General features: G+C 38.3%; 2 protein-coding genes across 3 annotated transcripts in view; one reads left to right on the forward strand and one right to left on the reverse strand.

Moving 5' to 3' along the window:
- The first annotated feature begins 459 nt into the window (after nt 1-459).
- On the forward strand, nt 460-3,847 carry SFR1 (SWI5 dependent homologous recombination repair protein 1). Of its 2 annotated transcripts, none has more exons than XM_063103443.1 (4): nt 460-528; nt 1,255-1,376; nt 2,002-2,409; nt 3,473-3,847. In XM_063103443.1, the coding sequence occupies exons 1-4, from the start codon at nt 516-518 to the stop codon at nt 3,662-3,664; spliced, it is 735 nt and encodes a 244-aa protein (XP_062959513.1). In that variant the 5' UTR covers nt 460-515; the 3' UTR covers nt 3,665-3,847. The 2 variants fall into 2 exon arrangements, with proteins under 2 accessions (XP_062959513.1, XP_062959514.1); XM_063103444.1 differs by having other exon boundaries at nt 502-636.
- A 6,794-nt stretch (nt 3,848-10,641) lies between these two features.
- Nucleotides 10,642-22,528, reverse strand: part of CFAP43 (cilia and flagella associated protein 43) — a 125,885-nt gene continuing 113,998 nt past the window's right edge. Inside the window, exons 30-38 of the mRNA XM_063103441.1 lie at nt 22,231-22,317; nt 21,413-21,501; nt 19,498-19,711; nt 18,074-18,186; nt 16,806-16,965; nt 13,494-13,658; nt 11,783-11,863; nt 10,988-11,141; nt 10,642-10,808 (exon numbers count right to left, since the gene is read on the reverse strand). Of these exons, the coding sequence (XP_062959511.1) occupies nt 10,642-10,808; nt 10,988-11,141; nt 11,783-11,863; nt 13,494-13,658; nt 16,806-16,965; nt 18,074-18,186; nt 19,498-19,711; nt 21,413-21,501; nt 22,231-22,317 (1,230 nt within the window). The remainder of the gene's footprint in view (nt 10,809-10,987; nt 11,142-11,782; nt 11,864-13,493; nt 13,659-16,805; nt 16,966-18,073; nt 18,187-19,497; nt 19,712-21,412; nt 21,502-22,230; nt 22,318-22,528) is intronic.

A 22,528-nucleotide genomic window follows, 5' to 3' on the forward strand; every position in this document is an offset into this window, starting at 1 on the left:
GCGGCTTCCGCCCCTGCTGTGTCTGAGGAAAGCCTCTGCTGTGGTAAGCGCCGAAACCAGACTGACGGGAGCCAGGGGAATGGGGGTGGCAGGCCTCCTCCCGCGCACTTCACAGACGCCGACTGACTGAGAAGGAGGGGAAAGGAAACCGAGAACGGAAACACGCCCCCCTAGAGCTCCGTTAGTTGTTCCGAAGCTCAGCCCCGCCCGCCCCCTACGCCCTTCCGAGGATGGCGGCCACGCGCGCGCGCGCAGTCCCGCCGCTCTCAGGAGCTGGGCGGGGCAGAGCGGCGGGCGTCTGTCAGTTCTGCCAATCATGCACATTGCCCCGCCCCGCCTCGCGCGGCTGCGTGCTGGCGGTCCTGCTGCTTTCAGGCGCTGGCGAGGGGAAGCGAAGCGGCCCGCGTCAGTCAGTCTGGCCAATCGCGCGTCTCTTCTGCCTCCCGCGCGGCCCCGCCCCCGGGACTGTGTCGGTTAACGGCCGTTGCTGCGCGCGCCTTCTACAGTCGCTGGGAATGGCGGAGGGAGGTAGAGTGCGGAGGCAGGCGGGCGTCTGAGCTGCTTCTGGGGCCGCTGTGGAGTGGAGTAGTGCTCTCTTTCCGCGGTCGGGGGAGCTTGTCTCCACTCAGGCCTCAGGTCTCCGGAGGGCTAGTGGGCTTTCTGCAATGGGGGGAAGGAGAGGAGGACGCCTCCCTGTGGTTTTAACCCGCTGAAGTTGATGCCTCTTGGAGGAAACAACTTCCATCGACGCTCTTTTTCTGTGTCTGTTCGCTGCTTAAACTGAAACGGTGCAGACAGTCGTAAATTTATCTCCGCTTGTGTTTCTTATACCTCAGGCCTGGAGTGTAGCTGGTTCCAATCACGCAGCTTTTAGGATTTAGGATGGTTCAGTCAAGTCTGCGTATGTTTTTTGAGTCGAGATTTAGGCTTTATCTCCTTTAATTATGAAGGTGTCAGACGAAATGAAAGAATCCCTGACTCCCCTTCCCCCATAATGCAGATATTTAAAGATATTTTAAAAGTTCTCTATTAACTAGTTTGTTAATTTGTCATGGAAAAACTACCTGTGGGAAGGTAAATGGAAAACTGCAAAAAGAACAAGAATGAATTATAATTAAGGGTCTTTAGAAGAAATTGCTGGCTTACTTGAGGATGTTTTGTACATCAATGCAACATTCTTTGATAAAAATTGAGGGCTATCTAGAGGTTTGGGTTAATTTGATTCCCATTTTACAATTACTTTTTCTTTTTTAGAGGTAAACCAAGATTTCATGTTCAAGATGGAGAGTCCATCAGACTCAGCTGTGATTTTACCTAGCACTCCACAGGCCTGTGCGAATCCACCATCTCCCCATACCAATAGTTCACGAAAACAAGTATGAAAATCTTAGTTCTTCCAGTGAATCCATTCTAGGTTTCTAAGTACTGAAGTGGTAGTTTTAAGTCTACTGAAGATTGTCAATTAATATAATGTGTAGCATTAATGAATAGATATTTTATTAAATAGTAATTTTAGGTTTTTCTCCTAAGATATGTATATGATTCCCCCACCGCTATTGCCAGATTTTCATCTTGAATCAATTTTGTTTAGTTTTAAATCAGGTTATCACAACACTCCAAACTAGGAAATTTTGAATCTGTGTTATATTATCATTACGAAGGGCTTTGGGTCTTTGGTGGCAGGACCTAGGGCTTTCCTTAATCTGTAATTCTGAAACACCTGGAATAGCGTAAGGCACGTGCTAGTTGCTGAACAAATGTTTGTGATTACTGGGATAAGTGTCGCAACACTTTTAGAAGGGTGTTGACCTTGCTGAGGTAAAAAGAGAATAAAATTAATGGATTTCCAGAAATTAAAGACATTTTGTGATGGTTACTTTAGATGTATGGAGATGAAAGCCATCTAGTGATGTCTACCATAGAATATAAGGCCTTTATTTTCTATTTACATTGAGAATGTTTTTCTCGATTAACATTTTTAATGTCTGATGCCCTTTCCAGCCTATGAGCGCAACACTTAGAGAAAGATTAAGGAAAACAAGATCTTCATTTAATTCCCGTTACAGTGTGGTAAAACGTCTTAAAATAGAGAATGAAGAAAATGATCAGAGTTCTTCAGAGAAACCGTCTTCAACAGAACAAAACTGCTTGGAATTTCAGGAAGGTTTTAAACACATAGACAGTGAATTTGAAGAAAGTACATATTTGAAAAATACCGTCAAGAATATCAGTGCATGTGAATCTAAATCACTTGATACTGGATCATGCAGTGCTCTCCAAAGTGATTTTGTGAATGAGACTCTTTCTAAAGAAGGGTTAAATGAAGAAAAGGCAAAATTGGTGAAGCAGGTTCAGGAGAAAGAAGACCTTCTTCGCAGGCTAAAACTAGTGAAAATGTATAGATCAAAGGTGAGAAGAATTTCAACCATTGCATAATAATTTTAAAAAATTTTTATGTAATTTGCAGGAAAGTAATTTCAAAAATAGAGAATAGGGTGTTTTGTTTGTTTTACCGTAATAAACCAACTATGCAGAGACCTGGCTCCCAACAGCTTTAGTCAATTTCCAACATATTTAAGTCAGATTTAGAATAGAGTAGAAAAGTCCTCTACACACAGATAAAAATTTTTAAAAGTCCCAGCTCTCATTTAAAATGCAGTTGAAGCTTTTCTCTCTAGTTTCTAGCCCATAGCAATATTGGAAGTATCATATGTTAGGTGCAAATACAGTGGGAACAGAAGTGACAGCTGACAGTGAATGAATAAAACTAAAAATGGGCAGCAAAGTACAATAAAAAGTATTTTTAATAATCTTCTGTCTCCCCCAAATATTTAGAATGTTTCAGGCATTTTGTTTGAGAAAATATGTATTAGAATTCAGGTTTTAACCCAGATGGGTTGATTTAAATAGCACTTGGAAGAAGGTAACCTTTATTTTACCTGCATAGTTTATGTATATACGATAGCTCAATCTTCCCCAGCAGTGGGGAATAAATAATGGAATAGCATATCTCATTTGCTCTCTTGAATCTTAGGATTTTTCTAAATATGACTTGTTTATGAAATATTGAATGTTAAAAAATATTTTTTTAGCTGGAATATTGTCAGTTTTTAGTGCAGTTTTAGTTTTACAGCTAAATTGAGTGGAAGGTACGGTGTAGCATCATTTTTTAAAAGTACAGTTGTAATAGAAAAAGTGGAATTTTTACCTATATTGTTGCTTCTCTACGTAGTTTTGCCCTTTTAAATGATTTGATTTTTCCCTGAAGGTAAGGATGGCCCAGAGTTTAGACCAAACAAAATAGCCATAGAACTCAAGTTGACTGATACTATAACCATTCTACTTATAAGCATCCTAGTTTTTCCTAGGTAGAAGTACCATTCTTTCCCAGATATGTTAGCCTTTAAACCTTCACATGACTTTCTAGTTATTGACATAAATTCGTGTTTTTTGTTTTTTGTTTCTTTTTCAGAATGACCTGTCTCAGTTACAGTTGTTAATAAGGAAGTGGAGAAGCTGCAGTCAGCTGTTGCTTTATGAGTTGCAGTCGGCTATGTCTGAAGAGAACGAGAAACTAAGCCTTACTCAATTGATAGACCACTATGGGTTAGATGATAAATTGCTGCACTACAACAGAAGTGAAGAAGAATTTATAGGTGTTTAATATTTTTTCCTCCAGAATATCTTTGAGAATGGTAACTTAATTAAAAGATGCTTATACATTTTAAATGGAAGATATAAACCATTAGGCCTTAGAGGAAGGTATCTTGATGAACATTAGTTTAGGACATTCTTGTACATAAATGTAAATTAAGTTCTAAAATGAAATTTTAGTATATTGGATAGATTTACCAAAGAAAACTTGACATTTAAAGAAATGTGAAAAAAAAATCATGTTTAAAAAGTAATTTGAACAATTCTGGAAGCTAGTTTTAATACATTTTTTTTATGGCAAAATTTTATTTTAAATGTTGAAAAATAGTCCAATCTTGTGAATGTCTAAACCTAAACTGATCTAAAAATGCTTACCCCTCTCCTAAATTTATGAACCTTGTTTCCATCCATTTACTACGTATTTCCATCTGATAACCTAGCAGGTAACTAAACTGATGTGCCCAAAATTATGTTCTTCCCTCTCTTCAAATTTGTTCCTCATATTCCTCATTTAGTGAAATGATTGTCTATTTCATATGAAACTACACATTCTCATCTCCTAATCAAGGTCCTTCACATTCATCTACTTTTCTAGTTTCATCTGTGAAACAGATTAGAGTGTCTGTTCAGTTCACGATGACCTAGCCAGAAACTCACCTCCACAGGGTTGGGTTTCTGCTAAGTTATACAACTGTACCTATCATCCTGGCCGTATATACAGACATGACCCAAGCTGGCCCAGTCTCTGAGAATTTGGAATTGAGCTCAGGAAAAGAAAGCCCATCTCTTCATTGGGCTTTCATGCTGGAATTGTTGCATGTAAACTTGGAAGCAGCAGAGCTGGCATGCTTAAGGAGGATAATGTGTGTGCTTTCAGAGAAGGTGGAGAGAAAGTTCTGTGGATCAGTGGCTTCCTGGTTCTAGGTGACAGTCGTTCCTGAGGGTTTTCTGGATTTCTGCTTTTGGATCCAGTTGGACTAAAACAGCTTTACTTAGTTTTTTACAAAAGGTACTTCCCAACTAGTTGGTAAATAGCCACTGTTCTTAGCTCTCCCCTCTCCATTGCACCCCACTTTCAGCCCAGTACCTCCCCAGGGGTCCCGAGGGCACTGCTCTTGCATCCATGCCAGTAAACTCTCTTACCCCCATCCACATACACAAATTTCTGCTTCTAGGCACTGCTGTTACCTACTTCCGAGATACAATGGTGGGACACACATAGGGTACATATTCCCATTCAAAAAGGGAGAAATAGGCCAAAAGAAAGGGGTAACAGGTCCCAAACAAGTCCAAACCCAGCAGGGCAGGCATTAAATCTCGAAGCTGGCGAATCATGTACCCTGACTCCATGTTTGACTTCCTCTATATGCTGGTGTAGGGTTGGGTCCCCAAGTCCTTGAGCAGGTCTGCTCCTATGGCTTTCCTGGTCTCAGGCCACACTTTAGCTCTCATAGGCTGGTGTTCCACTCTGGTAGCTCCACAGGTCTCAGGTCTCCATGGCGGTCCTGCTCTCACAGTTTAACTAGACATGGCACTGTTGGGGTTTCTCTGCTGCAGCTCTGACCCCATCCTTCTACTCGGCATTGCTCTAGTGAAGGTTGTCTGTGGTGACTCTGCCCCTGCAAGAGATCTCTTCCTGAGCTCCCAGACTTTTCCATATGTCCTCTGAAATCAGGGTGGAGGCTCCCAAGCCTCCACAGCTCTAGCATTCTGCAAACCTGCAGACCTAACACCATGTGGATGCTGCCAAGGCTTCCAGCTTGTATTTTCCAAAGCTGTACATCCGGCCACATCTGGGGCCAATTTAGCTACAGCTGGGGCAGACAGAGCAGCTGGGGTGCTGGTGCTGGAAGCAGCTTCCCAAGGTGGTCCTGGGCAGTGAGCCCACAGAGGGCACCTCAGGCCTGTTCCCCAAGACCATTTTGTCTCCTAGGCCTTTGGGCATGGAATAGAAGGGTTGGCCCCAGAGGCTTCTGCAATGCCTTCAGGGCCTGTTTCCCCTTCTCCTGATAATCCTGTACTTCTGTGTTAATCTTAACACCATTTAATTTTTCTTCTGAAAAATGCTCTCTGCTTCTCTACCACTTGTCCAGGCTGCAAATTTTCCAAATCTTTATGCTTTGCTTTTAAATCCTGGCTTTATGTCATGCCTTTGCCACCATAACTCAGTGTAGGCTGTTGCAAGTAGCCATGCAGCTTCCTTAATGCTTTGCTGCTTGGAAGTTTCTTCCGCCAAGCACTCTGGTTCACAACTCTTAGGTCCCACCTTTCACAAACTCCTAGGACATGGACACGACACAGCCAAGTTCGCTTCCAGTTCATAGCAAAGGTGATCTTTGCCCCAGTTTCCAAAGAATTCCTTTGTATTTATATCTGAGACCTCCTTAAAATGGTCTTTATAGTCCATATATCTATCGGCATTCTGGTCACCACCATTCAACCAAGCTCTAAAATTTTCCATGGTTTTCTTGTCTTATAAACTTCCACTAACATCTAGGCTTTTTCTGGCCTGTTGCTCCAAATTCCTCTAGCCTCTCTCAACACCTGGTTCAAAAGCCACTTCCATATTTCCAAGTATCTGTTATAAGCAACACCCCACTCCTTGGTACCAATTTTCTGTATTAGTCCATTTTTGTTGCTTAAAACAAAATACCTGCCACTAGGCGATTTATGAAGAAAACAAAATTTATTCCTTACACTTTCTGAGGCTGGGAAGGCCAAAGTCCACCTGGTGGTGGCAACAGTGATCCAGGGGTCTCACATTGCAAGATGGTGGAAGCAGAAAGAGCAGAGAGAGCAAGAGAGACAGACTCTCCTCTTAAAGCCCTCAGAACCATGCCCCTGACCACCATTTTTAATCCATTCACCTACTGATGGTCTTACAATCAATCTAATGACCTCTTCAAGGCTCCACCTTTCAATTACCATTATTCTACATCTTCCTCTTATCCTAATCCTAATGTTGACTTCGTATTACTATTATTTTGTGTGCGCTCCATCATTAGAAGTCAAATTGTCATTTGTTTGCTCTCGTGGAGCACTTTCAATAATATCAATATTATTTTCCTTTCTTCCAAATGCTGGCTTTGTTGCTCTTTCCTGGACCGCCACACCGCTTCCTTTGCAGGCCTCAGTCTGCCACTGCTGTGCTGCCCCATGTCTGGTTCACACTCAGTGGGGCTGAGGAGCCTCTGGTGCGCCCACTGGCCCACCCCAACTCTTGGAGACATCCAGACCCCCTGCCTCCCAGCAGCCAAGTCGCTTTGTGTCAATTTTAAAAGTTTATTAACTAATTTGAGTATTATAATTATCAACATCCCAATTTTAAGGATGAGGAAATTTTTTTTTGTAGGATTTTCTTTAGTTTTCTCACTTTTTTAAGTGGAAAGTGAAATTTTATATTTTACATTCTAGGATGTTGTTGAGCAGTTGGGAAGGAGGGGAGAGGGGAAGGGGAAGGAAATGTGATGGAAGAAGGAGGAAGGAGAAGGGGTGGGATTGAGGCCTGTGGCACCCCTACATTCCCATAGGGGAGGCCAGGGAGCTTCTGTAGTTGGCTTGTCATTGCTGGGCTGGGTGCAGATGTCAGTGGGTGTGGCAAAAGCCTTTGCTTCTCACCCCAGGAACCCAGGGCCCTTCTTGCTGCAGCTTGGTGGTCACCACTGAGCTGGCTGTTAATGTTGGTGGGGCATGGCTGAGGCCCAAGGCCCCCTACCACCTCAGGTCAGGAGAGCCTGGGGTGCTTCCTGCGGCAGCTCAGTGGTCACTGTTGGGCTGACTGTGGATGTCAGGGGTGTGGCTGAGGCCCTCAGCCTCCCACTCTCCTGGCATGGGAGAGCCAGGGGCACTTCCTGTGGCAGCTCTGTGGTCACCTCTAGGCTGGCTGTGTGTGTTGGGGGGGGGCATGGCCAAGGCCTGAGAGCCCCCACTGCCCCAGTTCGGAGAGCCTGGGGTGCTTCCTGCAGCTGCTCGACTGGCTGCATGTGTTGGGGGACATGGCTGAGGCCCTCATCCCTCACCCTCGGGATGGGTCGCGGGTGTTGGGGGGCATTGCTGAGGCCCCTGGCCCTCCCCGCTTTCTGGCTTGATATCCCATGGGACTTCTGGTCCTTCTATATGTTATAGGTGTTCTTTGGTGAAATGAGATCTTTACTAGTTAATATGAAACTTTGTCTCTGGTTGCGGGTACTTTGTTTTTTCGTCAGTTCTGTGTTGGATTATTTGCTGTTCCCATCATTTAAACTCTGTGGTAGAACTAATTTGTTGTCCTTTGTTTACTTCTAAAATGTTGAACTTCCTGTGGGGACCAGTACTTGAGCTGTGTGGTTGAGCTAGATTGCTGCTTTGCTGCTGGTTCCCTAGGGAAGTCTTTTTGTGCATCTCAGGTTTCAATGGTTGACTTTATAGGTACTTCTGACTCTCGAGAAATCCGAAACTCTGGTCTGGGCCTGAGTCTTTTCATCAAACTGCATCCTATGCAATTCTATATTCCTGACCAGTCTCCTCTGAGTGGTCCTTCGCTGATAGGGGTGCAGATCAGCTGTCTTTGCTGTGCCCCAGTGTTCGCCCAGTGGGCCTGTCTCCCCCATTGCCCATGGTGCAAACACTTCCCATGGGATAGGCCATGCACTGGTCCCTTGTGATGACTCACTGGCCTCTGAGTGGCTCCTTTTCTTCAGTAGTTCTGGCTCCTCACTCCTATGTGGGTCCACGGGAACCCTATTAGTGGTCTTGCTGGCCTGGGGGTCGCCAAGTCCCTCTTTTCCCCTGCCACCTCCAAGCAACTTTATCTGGAGGGCACAGCTGCAGCTTTTGCCAGCTTCTGCTCTGTGCACTCAGCAGCTCCAGTCTGGATGCAGCTGGGGCTCGAAATGGTCTGAGAGGTTTTTTCTTTCTCTCATCATGGCTACTCCTGCCTTCATGAGCTCCGTAGGTCTCTCCTCCTCTTCCCCTGAGCTCTAGTGGCCCCAGCTAGGCTGTCATTGCTTTTTTATTGTTGTAAATTGGTTGATTTGTGGGAGAGAGTGACACTGGGGACTGTTTATTCCACCATCTTGACAGGAAGTCCCAAGGATGAAGAAATTTAAGAATGCATAGTTATTTAAAAACTAAGTGGTTCTTAAGTGGCAAAGACATGATTTGAACCCAGGCAGCTCAGCAACAGAGCCCATATTCTTAATTCCTATTCTTAAGGCCATGCTATGTTTGACTGAATAAATTATATCACCAGTTTATAATATAGATAACATTTTAAGGGACTATAAAAATATAATTGCTGTTCAGCAGAAGCTGAGAGGAGTCTGTACTGTGAATAGTATCAAGAGAGAAGTTGGGGTGCATGACCCATGTGCCCTCCCAAAGCACCTTCCAAACCCACAAGCCAGAAGGTATCTTCTGTTGAAAAGGTTTCTACTGGAATATAGTTTGAGGGCAAGAGGCTCCTGCTAAGCCCCATTCAATTCATGTCTCAAAGCTGAAGCAGTTAAGCAAGGAGCATTGCCAGAGAAACCCAGGGTTGATGACTAAGAAATAGAAATGACACAAGCTGATTGGTTGGTGGAGACCTGGGAATCCACAGAGCATTATCCAGTGGAATTGGTGGTATTGGCTCTTAGCAAATGGAGTATGCAGGGAGCTAACTTAAGTGACATGGAATTTGGAATTTGTATCACCAGAAAAGTAAAAAAAAAAAAAAAAATCAAGTCTAGTACATCCTCTGTGGTTTACTCAAAACCAACAGGACAGAGAACTTCTGGCAATCCCATCTTTAGTACAAAGTATTTGCACCTCACATACCCCCCCATCTTTGGGTCCATCCCCCTACACTTTCCCTCCCAATTCCTGTCTTAGGGATAATTTTGAAGGACCCTGGATGTACGAAATGTTACCAATGGGCACTTCCCTACTGAATCAGCCAAACTACTATAGGAGTCATTCTAATACTAAGGAGGAAAGTAATCAAAATTATATTGATCCTGTCATTTCCCTTACCATCCCATCTAGCACTGATCACTATGTGGGTGATCAATGAAATCTTAAGAATTTTTTTCTAAATAGAAGATTTTCTAATAGCTCTCTTGTTTTACCTACACCAGTGTATATTGGATATGGTACTATGGCTTAGACTTAATGTTCAGTTCATAAATTGCAGAAGAGTGAAGCATTGACATCACTTGGACATTGTGGTCAGTGATCCCAATGATATGGCAGTCCACAGGTTATGGAAGGGCAAAGCAGTTTTCTGGCCAGTTGAGTCTTCTCATTATATATGTATCATCATCTAATGAGTGAAGCAATACGCTATTTCATGGAAATGAAAAAGGACTTTTTTCTGTTTGATGAACCCTATTGGATTGGGAACAAAATTGAGTTTTGTTCCAATAAATAAGAAATGTAATAGATTGTTTTCAAAATATGTTGTAATTTACAAATGATTTAAGGCTTGGAAAAAGTCAACAATGTACCTTGTTCTTATTGGTAGAACAGGGAATAATCTTAAACATTCTGATAATTTTTTTCTGATTATAGGTGAAATGCTTACTGAAGAAAATTTGGGAAATACAAAAAAAGGACTACGATAAAAAATCATTCATAATTTCATAACTTTTCTGGTAATTTTATAAAGTTAGAAATGCTAGTGGTGACTAAGACCTTCTTTTTGTCTTTAAGACTTTCCATACCATAACAATGAAAATATCCTTGATCCAGTTAAGATTAAATGAATAAAATAGACCTTGAATATTTTCTGACCTAAAATCTTGTTCATCCTTGAATAAAAACAATAATTCACAATAGTTTACACATTTATTCATGCAGGACAAAAAATTTTATATCGATTAAGGCTAAAATTAAGTAATTTGCTATTAAAAACACCATGCAACTAAGAGGAGACTTACATTTCCTAATATGAAAGAAAAAGAAATCATTTTACCCAAATTAAATGATTTTAAAATTACTGATTTGGCCTTTGGTTTCCCACCAGCATTTTTACATTGGAAGAAGAGCAGGAAATGTTTTCATCCTTAATCTTTCAACTTCAGCCTGTAGTATTGAAATCTGTTCAGCTTGTTCTTTTGCAATATTTGTTAACTTCTGTTGTTGCATCATGTTTTCATATCGTTCTTTGACAATCTTTTCACAAGTTAGTTTAGACCCTATCCCCAAAATGAAGAAAGGAATTAGTTGGATTGTGATCAATACTTTCAAATACAGAAGGAGCATTCAATCAAACATGTGGAAGAAATGCTGGTAGCTTTATAACTATTGTATAGATTTCAGGAGTACTGATTACACTGAAAGAAACCTACAGTTGATTAAAGAAAAAAATGCTTACCCACTGCATTACAGATGTCTTTTCTCTCTGAGACAGCTACCAATTCTTCTCGAAGATTGCAGCTTAGAGTATAATTTGCGACATCCTTTTGATTGCTGAATTTTCCCAGTTTTTTGAGTAATTTTTTGCAGTTTTCCACATTCTTTCTGTGGGTCTGAAATTTTTGTTTACATGATACCCCACAAAAATAACTTTTTAAAAATGCGATTTGTTTTATAAAGACATTATTCTTGTATTTTTAAATACATTTTCATCATTATGATAACATCTTACTACAATATCCTTATTGCCTGGTATATGGCCTGCACATACTAGGCACTCAAATTATTAGCTGAAAGATAGAATGGTATGTTAATACCACATTTTAGAAAAAATTTTGTGTATTCTTAAAAATGAGAGACTATTTTTACGAGCTTAAGATTACTTTGTTTCCCTCTCACATATGCTATATAATCAAAACTAGGCATATGTTATGATAAAACAAAGCCTTAAAATGCAGGAAAGATTATCAACATTTCTGGACATAAATCATAACCTAATGTGCAATAGGAAATTAACTTACACTCAGATATGTCCCCAGGGGTTAATTCTAATATTAAAAGAGGTGCTTCAGTCTATGCCACTGGTGATGTTGCAAAGACACTATTCAGGAACCTCTAATTATACATATAATGAATACGAGTAAATGACCAAGATTTTGTTAGGTGTGTTTGAATTTATAATTTGAAACACTATTACTTTGCTCAAAGGATTCACTGCTGTTGAGATTATAATGTTCAATGTCTTTGAACTTACCTTATCTAAAACAGCAATGGTTTGCTCCATTATTCCAATCTGAATAGCAATCATAGACTCATAGTTTGGTTCATTTAGGTACTTTGAGAGAAAAAAGCCCACAACATATGTAAGAATATTTTTCTCTATTTCTTTCAATAGATAACTTCATAAAGATTGTTTTAGTTTTGAAAGTTACTGTTTTTCATAACAAATAACTCTGTGTAGGTTAAGATTGATTTTACTTTTGTACCATAATATTTACTTGTATTGAGCCATCAATATATTCATCTATATACTAATTATTACAAATGCTTGGAGTCTGTTTTCTCATTCATTCGTTCACTCATTCATTCATTTATTAAAATGCACCAAATGCTTATTAAGTATCTCACTTGAGTCCCACATTAACAGTGTCCCAGTTAAAGACACTGAAGAAGATAGAAAGATAACATGGCCTAGCCTTCAAGAAAAAGGGAACATACAGATATGATTAGTTTCCAGAAGATATGTACAGTGTCATGCAAATTCAAAGGTGATTTGTGATGAGATTTCTTTAGGCTTGGTAAATCAAGAAAGGCTATACGAATGCGGTGGCATTTAAACTAGACCTTGAAAAATAGATTTGGTATGTGCAAAAAAAAAAAAAATGAGGAAAGACATTACAGGTAGAAGAACAAATAAGAGTGAAAGTACAGAGGTGGAATCCTAGAGAGTTGTAAGAAGTTTGGTTTGAGAATACTGATGTATACTAGAATACTGGAAATGAATTTGAAACATTAAGTTGAAAGACACTTCCCACCTAAGGATTTCATAATTTATTTGCCAGGTAAGAGGTGGCAGTTAAAAATATTTGAGTAGGGTAGTAATGTTATTAGAGCCAAATAGGAATACTAATCTGACAGCAATATGCAGTATAGATTAGATAAGAGAAAGACCCAGGGTCAAGAGACCAGTTAGAGATATGAGATTGTTTAAACCATTGACAATAGAGGACTGAACTGGGGCAAAGGCAGTGAGGATAGAGAATGAGGGAATAAACAGATAAACTAGGCAAGACTTGAAAGGCATGGGAAAGAGGGGAATCAAAGATGACTAAACTTTAAGACTGCGTGAGTGACTGAAAAGAACACAAATAAGTAAATTATGTAAAGGAGCTTTTTGGAGGTGGGAAATACAGAAATGAAGCTTGGGTTGGAATCCACACAGCTTGGATTAGTCTTTTAGAAGTGATCATTGAAGTTAGAAAAATAGAGACTATCAAGGGAGAGGGCATGGAAAGAAAAACAGAGTTAAGGGCTAGATCTTAATGAATTTATTTAAGATAGTTGCAAAAAACAATCCAGTAAAAGTCAGAGGGGGTTAACATGTTGGAAGAAAAATAGGAGAAAATAGGGGTGATAAAAGCCAAAGGAATGGGTAAGTAAGATGGTCAGATGCTATGGAGAATTGAAGGATGGTAATGAGTAGGAAAAAGGCCACTGGATTAGACAATTGGGAAATCCTTAGAGAACTGTAAAATAGAACTATACTACTGAATGGGTCACGAAGAAACAGAGGCAGCAAATGTAAACAATTGGAAGGCAAAGACAGAATTCACAGACACATTAGGAAACACTCTTGGCATGGCATATGTTTGGCATCACAGAGGCTTCTTATTAAATACTGGTTAAATGGATGGATACATAAATAAATGACATTAAAATTTTGCAAGGGGACAGGGAGAACTTACCTTTTGACGCTCTCTTGAAAAAAACAGCATCTGAATATCCCAAGCCTTCTGATTTAGATCTTCCATTTCCATCTCCATTTTCTTATGTTCCCACTCAATCTGAAATATTCCTTTGTGAACTTCTTTACTTTCTATCATGCTAGCAACTTTCTTTTGTCCTTGAGTCTTTAAAAAAAGGACATTCAATATTCATATAATATGATTCTGCGTATTGGATACAGAATATTTAAAGCCGAATGCTATTCTTGCAAAACACTTATATCACAGAGATAATTCTATCTTCTTTTAAAAAATGCAGCAGATATTAAAAAATGACTTGTTGGGCAAAATCTGATAACTATAAAGCATGATAGTCACTAACTGTAGAGATTATAAGGTATGAGGGAACTTCAAAATGTTCATGGAAAAATAGAATTAAAAGATAATACAAATATTTTCATGAACATTTTGGAGACCCCTCATACATTTAAATGGCAGAGCCAATTTACTTTACATGTCAGTGATTCGGCAGGAAATCCTTTTGCTGTCACCTAACTTACCAACCTGTGTGCATTGTATCCCTACTCATTGCCCTCACACTTGATGCTATGGATAAAGAATTTTAGTTTGATGTAGCTTTACAGTAAAGAAATCTGACAAACACTACCTCATCCAGGTGATCAGTATTCACATCAATAGTTGAAATGTTGTGTTGAGAATAGTACTCTACCTCTGTGTCTTCCTCCTCATACTTCAAACTAGTCATGAAAAAAATTTCAGAGAAACCACAGTTGGGGGACATTCTACAAAATAACCGACCACTACTTTTCAAAACTGTCAAGGTCATAAAAAAACAAGGAAAGACTGAGAAACTGTCACCATCTAGAGAGACACGACAACTAAATATGTTTTATCTTGGATCAGAAAAAGGAACTTAGGCAAAAACTTAGGAAAACTGAATATAGTTTGGACTTTACTTAATAATAATAATTTGTTGATATTGGTCCATTAGTTGTGACAAATGTACCACATTAATGCAAGATACTAACAATACAGGAAAACTGAGTATGGGGGGCATATGAGAATTTTCTGTACCATCTTCATAACTTTTCAAAAACAAAAAGTTTATTTTATAAAATGACTGTTATATTAAAGAATCTAATGGAAAAAGTAGATAACATGCAGGAACAGATGGGGGAATTTTAGCAGAGAAATGGAAACTATAAAAAGTTGAATAGAAATGCTAGAAATATAAAAAACAACAATAATGTGATAACAGAGATTTTGGCTTTGATGGGTTCATCATTATAGTAGACACAGCTGAAGAAAGAATTAATGAACTTGAATATAGGTCAATAGAAATGACCCAAACTGAAACACAAAGGGTACAGAGAGTGAAATACAATGAGAACAGATTATCCAAGAGATGTAGAACAATATCAAACAATCTAACATATGTGCAATGGGAATCCCAGTAGAAAGAGAGAGAACAGGGAAGAAGAAATATTCAAAAATATAATCACTAAGAACTTTCTAAAAATAATGACATATCAAACTACAGATTGAAGAAGCTCAGAGAACTGCAAAAACCACACACACACTCCTACCTAGATACATCATGTTCAAACTGCTGAAAACCAAAGATAAAGAGAAAATCTTGAAGGCAGACACATTACATTCGGGGGGGAGGGGTGGAAGGTATAGCAGACACCTTGTCAGAAACTATGTAAGCCAGAAGAAAATGAACATCTTTAAAGTGAAAAGAATGAAACAGAACAAATGAATGAATGAATGAGCCTGCCAATCCATTGAATCCATCAAAATATCATTCAGCAATGAAAGTGAATTAAAGACTTTTTTAGACAAAGAAAAACTGAGAGGATTTATTACCAGCAGATCTGTACTTTAGTTAAAGGAAGTTCTTTAAGCAGAGTGTACATGATACAAGTTGGAAACTTGGATCTACATAAAAAAATAAAGATCTTTTGTAACAGTGAAAATGAAGATAAATAGAAAATAGCTTTTTTCCTTCTTTGTCACCATTCTAAAAGATAATTGACTGTATAAAGCAAAATAATAGTAATATAATGTGGGCATAGAGCAGTAAAATTAAAATAACATTAGCATCAAATTCCCAAATAGTACAAAATCCCCAAATATTTGGAAATTAAATAACACACTCCTAGATAACCCATGAGTCAAATAGGAATTCACAAGGGAAATTAGAAAATATTTTAAATGAAAACACAAAACATCAAAGTTTGCAGAATACAGATAAAACAGTGTGGAGTATACTAACATTTATAAAGCAAATGTATTTTGCAGGGCCTATCCTCCAAAGCCCTGTAGTTTCAGGTATAACCTAACCTTTGAAAATTACATATAGAAATGCTGAGTTTGCAAAAGACAGGAAACTTTCCTCAGGCTCTGTTGTGGATATAGAATTGTAACACAGCAAAGCTGCTGGCTCTCAAGGACAGATGTCCTTGAGAGCAGGTTAACCTATTGATTGATATGTTAAAAAAGTTGCTTTATTGTTATGTAAAAATACTGAGGAAACTGCTGTAGGAGAGGAGTGTTTGCTAAGAACAAGTTTTTGTTGGTGGATCATCTTAACCTTTTGCAAACTGCCTTATGGAATGTCACTTTGCTTATTTCAATAATGTTACTAGTTTTCCATTTGTTAGCCATAATTCTGCCCATATCCTTGTGTTTTTGTAATGGTTAAATCGACTGAATTTTTTTGTAAAACTTCCTTGTCTTTACAATAAAAGGGAGAGACTAACTTTGGATGAGGCTGACACATTCAGTTTTGCCCCTCCTAATGGGGAAATTGCTGAAGTGCAGTCCGTCCAGGCCTCAATGCATACATAGTGCTTGAGTAATCATGTAATTCTTTGTTTTCGTCTCTGTTACACAGGGAAAAGAAGTATAACAAAATAGAGTATAGGGGGAAATGTATAACATTAAATATCTATATTAGAAAATAAGCAAGGTCTGAAATCAATTTAACCAAGTTTATCTAAGACTATCTGCAGGTGAGTAGACTGGGCCTAATGAAACTATGGCATATTAAAATGAACATTTAATTCCATAGACCTGAACTTGATGAACCTTAGACTCATCGCGGGAGCATTTAAAAAATACTCATGCCTGGGGGCAGGGTTTGGGCACATTTGTAAGTTCTTCAGGTGATTCTAACAGGCAGTCCCAGTTAGGAACCACTGATTTAACTGAAGTAAAATTACTTATCATGGAAGTGGGAGAACAATGCAAAATACGAGACACAGCAAGCAATATGTTGTGTTTTTCTCTTTAAAAAATTATAATTACCCGAATCACAGAATTCAAGTCTTCAATTATGTTCTTGTTGATGAGAATTGCATCGGAATACTCCAGTGTTAACTGGAAATTCTCCATTTCTACCTGTCCTTGTTTAAGGAGAATTTGGATTGTCAAATCCAACTGGCATCTCGCTTTCTCTTCCTGTAATCTATATTAAAAAAGACTTCAAAGCAAGTAGTTGTAACACTTATATCTGAAATTTCATTTGAGAATATAATATTCAAATCAGCTGAAGGAAAACATGCTGGAGATTAGTGTGAAGAATATTTTTCCAGTGACGAGCTTCCCTAGAGGGCTCTCTGATACCTCTTCCTATTGACGTGGAAATACACTTGGGTTGCTCAAACAGCAATATGGACAGAAATACACTCATAAAATTTTACTTTAGGATTAAGAAAATATTAGTATAGTTTTGATTGTAATAAAAAGCAAAGTAAAAATGAAGAAAATAGAGATGTTACTAAATAACAAATCTATTAAAGTTATGACCTTATTTATTGATTTTTCCTACAATGTTAACAGTATTTAATTTGAATGCTACTTATCAAGTGTATTTCAAGGTAATTCATATTCCTCCTTATAGCCTAAATCTAAAAATGATGTATAACAATGAATGTGGAAGCACTGGAGGAGTATTTATCAATGTGGCTGTAAGTACGACCAAGCAATGAAGGACTTGAAAGAGTATCCCAATCAGTCAGTTAAAAACAACAAGCTCCCCCAAAGAAAAAGATATTAGCTGGCTATGTGTCTATGTGGAAAGTGTTTGGAAATCTGCTTAATTTTCCGCACAGTTAACTGATAAGGCGTGAACCCCAAAATACTTCTGGTGGAAACAGGTTCTTTGTATTTTTATGTGGAAAGGGCAGATCTAAAAAAATACTAAGATGATCTAAAACTTGCTTATTTGTAATAAGAGAAATGGAACATGTGGGAAAGTTCCATCCTGAATCAAGGTCTTATGTAACAAAATGCAGATTCTAAAATAGAAATTATTATTATTTTTTTCTGCAGCTGGCTGGTATGGGGATCCAAACCCTTGACCCTGGAGTTATCAGCACCAGCTCTCCCAAGTGAGCTAGCCAGCCAGCCCTAAAATAGAAATCTTAAAGCACAGTGCTGGGATTGAGACAGAGAAGTTTGCACCAGCTGTAAGTCAATCAGTGAGCAGGCATTCTCCCCCAAAGATAACACAACCTAACTTAGGCCTAGCTTAGACTTTGAGTATGCGAACATGAATGAAAGGTTCAAATTACAGGACAAGTTCCTGGAACACTTTCTCAATCTCCTGCTGCACCTGCTCATCCTCCTCAACTCTCTTCCGGAGAAAGGCCATCATTTCCATTAAACCAGCTGCTTTCTGTTTTACCTGGAGAAATTGAACCATAGATATCTCAGAACATATGTAGCGTCAACTTTAGAAAACATTCATCTTTTAGCTTTTTTTTGTACAAAATCTTAACAAGCTTGCCTTTCTAAGAGATTAATGAAAATTTAAATCACTGACATTTTGAAATACAGGCTGAGCATCCCTTATTCAAAATGCTTGGGACCAGAAGTGTTTCAGATTTTGGATTTTTTTGGATTCTGGAATATTTGTATTATATTTACCAGTTTAGCATCCCTAGTCTGAAAATAGGAAATCTGAAATGCTCCAATGAACGTCTCCTTTGTGCATCATATCAGCGCTCAAAAAGTTTTGATTTTGAAGCATTTCAGATTTCACATTTTCAGATGAGGGCTATTAAACTTGCATAAGGTGTCTAAAACTTACATGGTACATTCCATGAATAATTTGAAGAGTACCAAATTTGCTTCCTGCTGAAAATCAAGTATGCAAGCAACTATAATTTTTCTTATATCTTATTTTACAGTTTGTTTTCATCACCTTAGATGAAATTATAAAGTCATAGTTACTTTAACAAAAATATGTATGTGGCACTAAATTTAGGGAATTTGGGGTAGGGGAGGTAGGAAGTAGTAGTCAAGAAGCAACAAGAAGAAGGATTTTCTTCTCAAATAAACACACTCTCAAAATTTTACCCTTTGCTACATTTTTTTTCTATTCTAGCAAAAGTATAATGCTGGTTATGCTGAGCTAAATACAATTCCAACCTATGCAAAATGAGATAATCTATAACAGTGATGTCCAAGAGAAATATGTGAGCCATATATGTGAGCCACATATGTAATTTTAAATTTTGTAGTAGCCATATTATAAATAGTAAAATGTAATAGATGAACCTAATTTTACTAATATATTTTACTTAACACAATATATGAAAAATATAATTTAATCTGTAATCAGTACAAAAATATTAATGAGACATTTTCCATTCTTTTTTCCACACTAAATCTGTTTATACTTTCCACTTATAGCACATCTCAATTAGGACTGGCCACATTTATTTCAAGTGTACAATAACCACATGTGGCTAGTAGCCACTATTTTGGACAGCTCTGTTCTATAAGCACAGGCCTGCACTTAGCCCTCAGTAACACCAAAGTTAATACCTTATTTCATTATTTTATTATTAATATTACCAACTACTACCCTAGCAGGAAAACCTAAATAATTAGTTTTTCTGGATGCACTGACCAATGTGTAAACTATATAGTTGATGTTAGTACACTAAAAATAAAATAAGATATAAAATAAAACAAAATAAATGTTATATACTTTCTGTTCATTTTCCACTTTCGCTCGTCTGGTTATGCAGAAATGATCCCAGACCAAGGGGTCCAAGCCTTCTGGCATGTTATTAACATTGTCCAACTCATCCATGGCTTTCATTAACTGGGCAAAGTTGTCCTTATTCGACTTTCCAGATCCTGGTCGCTCTCCGAAAGGGACAATATTGGTCGTATCTAAATTCACTTTCTGTTTGTGAATCCTGGGATTACCAAGAAAAGCCCATCAACCTTTAAGATTCTCACAAAACAGGTCAATGTTAAATATTAAGACCCTGAGCACATGACACATTTTATGGCACTTTCCTTTGGCACTTGAGAGGTGGTGGGTGGATTATTCCAAAGAGAAAGGCACCCACTTTGTCCTTCTTCCACACCTTCTAGATCCCTAGGCATGACCTCGGCTGGACTATAGCTGTCCTTAACTGTTGTCAGCACTGGAGGCTTTACCTGTGCCGGGAAACGTCTCCCTTCTGCGTATTATAAGCAGGCAAATAAATGACCAAGAGAAGTGTGGGTGTTCCTTGGTTCTGTCTTGCCCGTCCTCTGCTGGTAACCTTTTGGCAGGTGAGTAGCCTGCAATATGTGTAGATGCATGTGGAACTGGAGAAGTGCCTCTTTTGATCTATGTTAAGAGATTAGTTTTGTTTCCCTGTGCTGCGGCTGAAGAGGGAAGAAGGGTACAAAGATTTGTGCCACGCACTCACTTACAAGGTCCTTTACAGAACATTGTGAGGTCAGTACTGTTATCCCTCTTCTGCAGATGAGGAAAGTCAGGCTCTGAGACGTGCTACCAGCCCAAGGCTACAGGTTTGATAGGTGGTGGCATTAGGATTTAAAGTTAATTCTGACAACAAAGCTTGTGCTTTTCCCTTGCTGCCTCCCAGTATATAGGAGGTCTCACTTCTTTGTTCACAAGGAAAAGATATGCACTTGGGCTTACTATAACTCACTCCTTTAAAAATAGGAAAACCAAGACATGAGGCATGTTCTGGGTTAAATTCCCTAGGATGCATGTAACCTTTCAAAGGTGAGAGAATGAATTTATACTTGACACAGATTAGCCTACACCTTTGTGACAAACTGCATGATTTCTAGATTATGTTTGAAAATTATGAAATCTGAATTTATAATGTTGGAAGTCAGCAAAGTGTAATTCTAATGCTACTCTCAGAAAAAAAGTTTATATATTTTAGAATTGTTTTGATAATGGTTATTTTCAACCATTTATGATGGCATTTTTCAAACTTTGTCTTAAGTACATTCATAGGAGATACTCTGAGTAAAGGCAATTTGTGGTCAAATAAATTTGGATAACACTGCTTACTCTGTTTCTTATACTTGGAGATGCAAACAAAGTTTTGAGAAGTGCTGCAGTAAAAAAGTCTGTTTAACTTTTTTTTTAAGGCCAGTATTTCCCCAAACTTATTTACTTCTGGAAGCCTATTATGTATAATTCCAATTCATACCACAAAAAAATATATTTTTAGAAGACATCTTGTTAAAAACTGTTTCTAAATCTATATGCCATCTACGACTTAAGAGAAATTGCTTTTATGTATAAAATCGAACCTATAATAGCACTATGCTTAGATACTTAACTTCTTTTAAATAATGAAAAGAAATTATGACTCTTTATTCCTTACCTTAAGATATAGGCATAATCTCAAAAAATACTGAGTTATGACCACGGCACTTAAACATCTCCACCTAAAAGATGTTACACTGAGTATTGCCCTCTAACTGGAAGAAAAAAGCTGAAATCTAATAACACTTCTCTTCATTTACAACTTTTTTCTCAAAGACATAATAGGAAAGGGGAAACAAACCTTGGTCGATGTTTAAAAAGTTTTTAAAAGTCAACAGCATAATAGCAAAAACATAACAGCAAAGGAGAAACAAACCTTGGCCGACGTTTAAAAAGTTTGTAGAGTATGTCCACTTGGTGACTGGGAATTTCAGAAAACTCCTTTTTAAAGCTGCGATCCAGAACCTAAGGTCACACACACATCATTGTGAGGACTGCAACTTTGTACAGAAACCTTTTATTTGCTGACAATACCCTTCAAAATACAGGTTGCATCACTTTGATTTTTAAAAAAATATCCAGGAAAACTCAGTTTATAGAGTTGAGTTGTTAGAGGGTGACCATTCACTATGAAAAGATTTCACAAAGATTTGTTTTGAATAGGAATCACCTCAGTGCATTAAAAATGTTATTTCATATAAGAGGTCTCAGAAATCATCCAGAATGGAAGTTTTCCAAAATAATATTTAGCCACAAAACATGCAAGTTATTCTAATTATTCTTTTCCTTTCCATCTTATTCTATTCCATTCTATTTTGTTCTCTTCTGTTTCATTTCACTCTATTCTGTCTTATTTATGCTATTGTATCCTATTCTTTTCTACTATAAAACTGCTGGTCATAGCCTACTAAATTAATTTTATGACCAACTAATGGGGTCTGCAATGTAAAAGGGCTAGATGATCACCCTAGTTTTTGTTTAAGAGAAAGCTTAAACCAGAGAAGTTTACAAAAACTCATTTTACACATGGATTTTTCAGAAATATACAATGGCACAGAATGAAGTTCACTGACAGCTCAGAATTATAGTAGGAGAAAAACCTGTGAGGAAATTAAGAGTTCCCCTTTAATCTTCGCAAATCCAGGCAGCAACAACTCTACTGCATTGCTGAATGGGTAAGACAATGACTGTTACCTTGTCTTCTGCCAGTAAGTTGTCATAGTGCTCCCTGTACACATCGAGGTCTTCTCTAGATTTCTGGATGGCTTCCGAAATCTGGTTCTATAATAACATCAGGAATAGTTTATTGGAAGTGGAGACTTTTCAGGATGAACAAAAATGCGGGGGATACTGAAAAGAATAAGGAATTTCCTAGTACAAGATAAATGTGCCAGTGAAGTATCCATTACAGATAACATTCAGAGAAGAAATAAGCCAATTGGAGACCTTGAAGGAACAGGCGTTCAATCACCTGTTTCCAGGCATAGCCACC

This window comes from Cynocephalus volans, chromosome 7, assembly GCF_027409185.1.
Source record: "Cynocephalus volans isolate mCynVol1 chromosome 7, mCynVol1.pri, whole genome shotgun sequence".
Taxonomy (NCBI): domain Eukaryota; kingdom Metazoa; phylum Chordata; class Mammalia; order Dermoptera; family Cynocephalidae; genus Cynocephalus; species Cynocephalus volans.

What these genes read in the sequence shown, in the direction of transcription:
- SFR1 (XM_063103443.1), top strand. An exon ending in CCAATAGTTCACGAAAACAA is followed by an intron (nt 1,377 to 2,001) that starts GTATGAAAATCT and finishes TGCCCTTTCCAG; the next exon opens with CCTATGAGCGCAACACTTAG. An exon ending in TGAAAATGTATAGATCAAAG is followed by an intron (nt 2,410 to 3,472) that starts GTGAGAAGAATT and finishes TTTCTTTTTCAG; the next exon opens with AATGACCTGTCTCAGTTACA.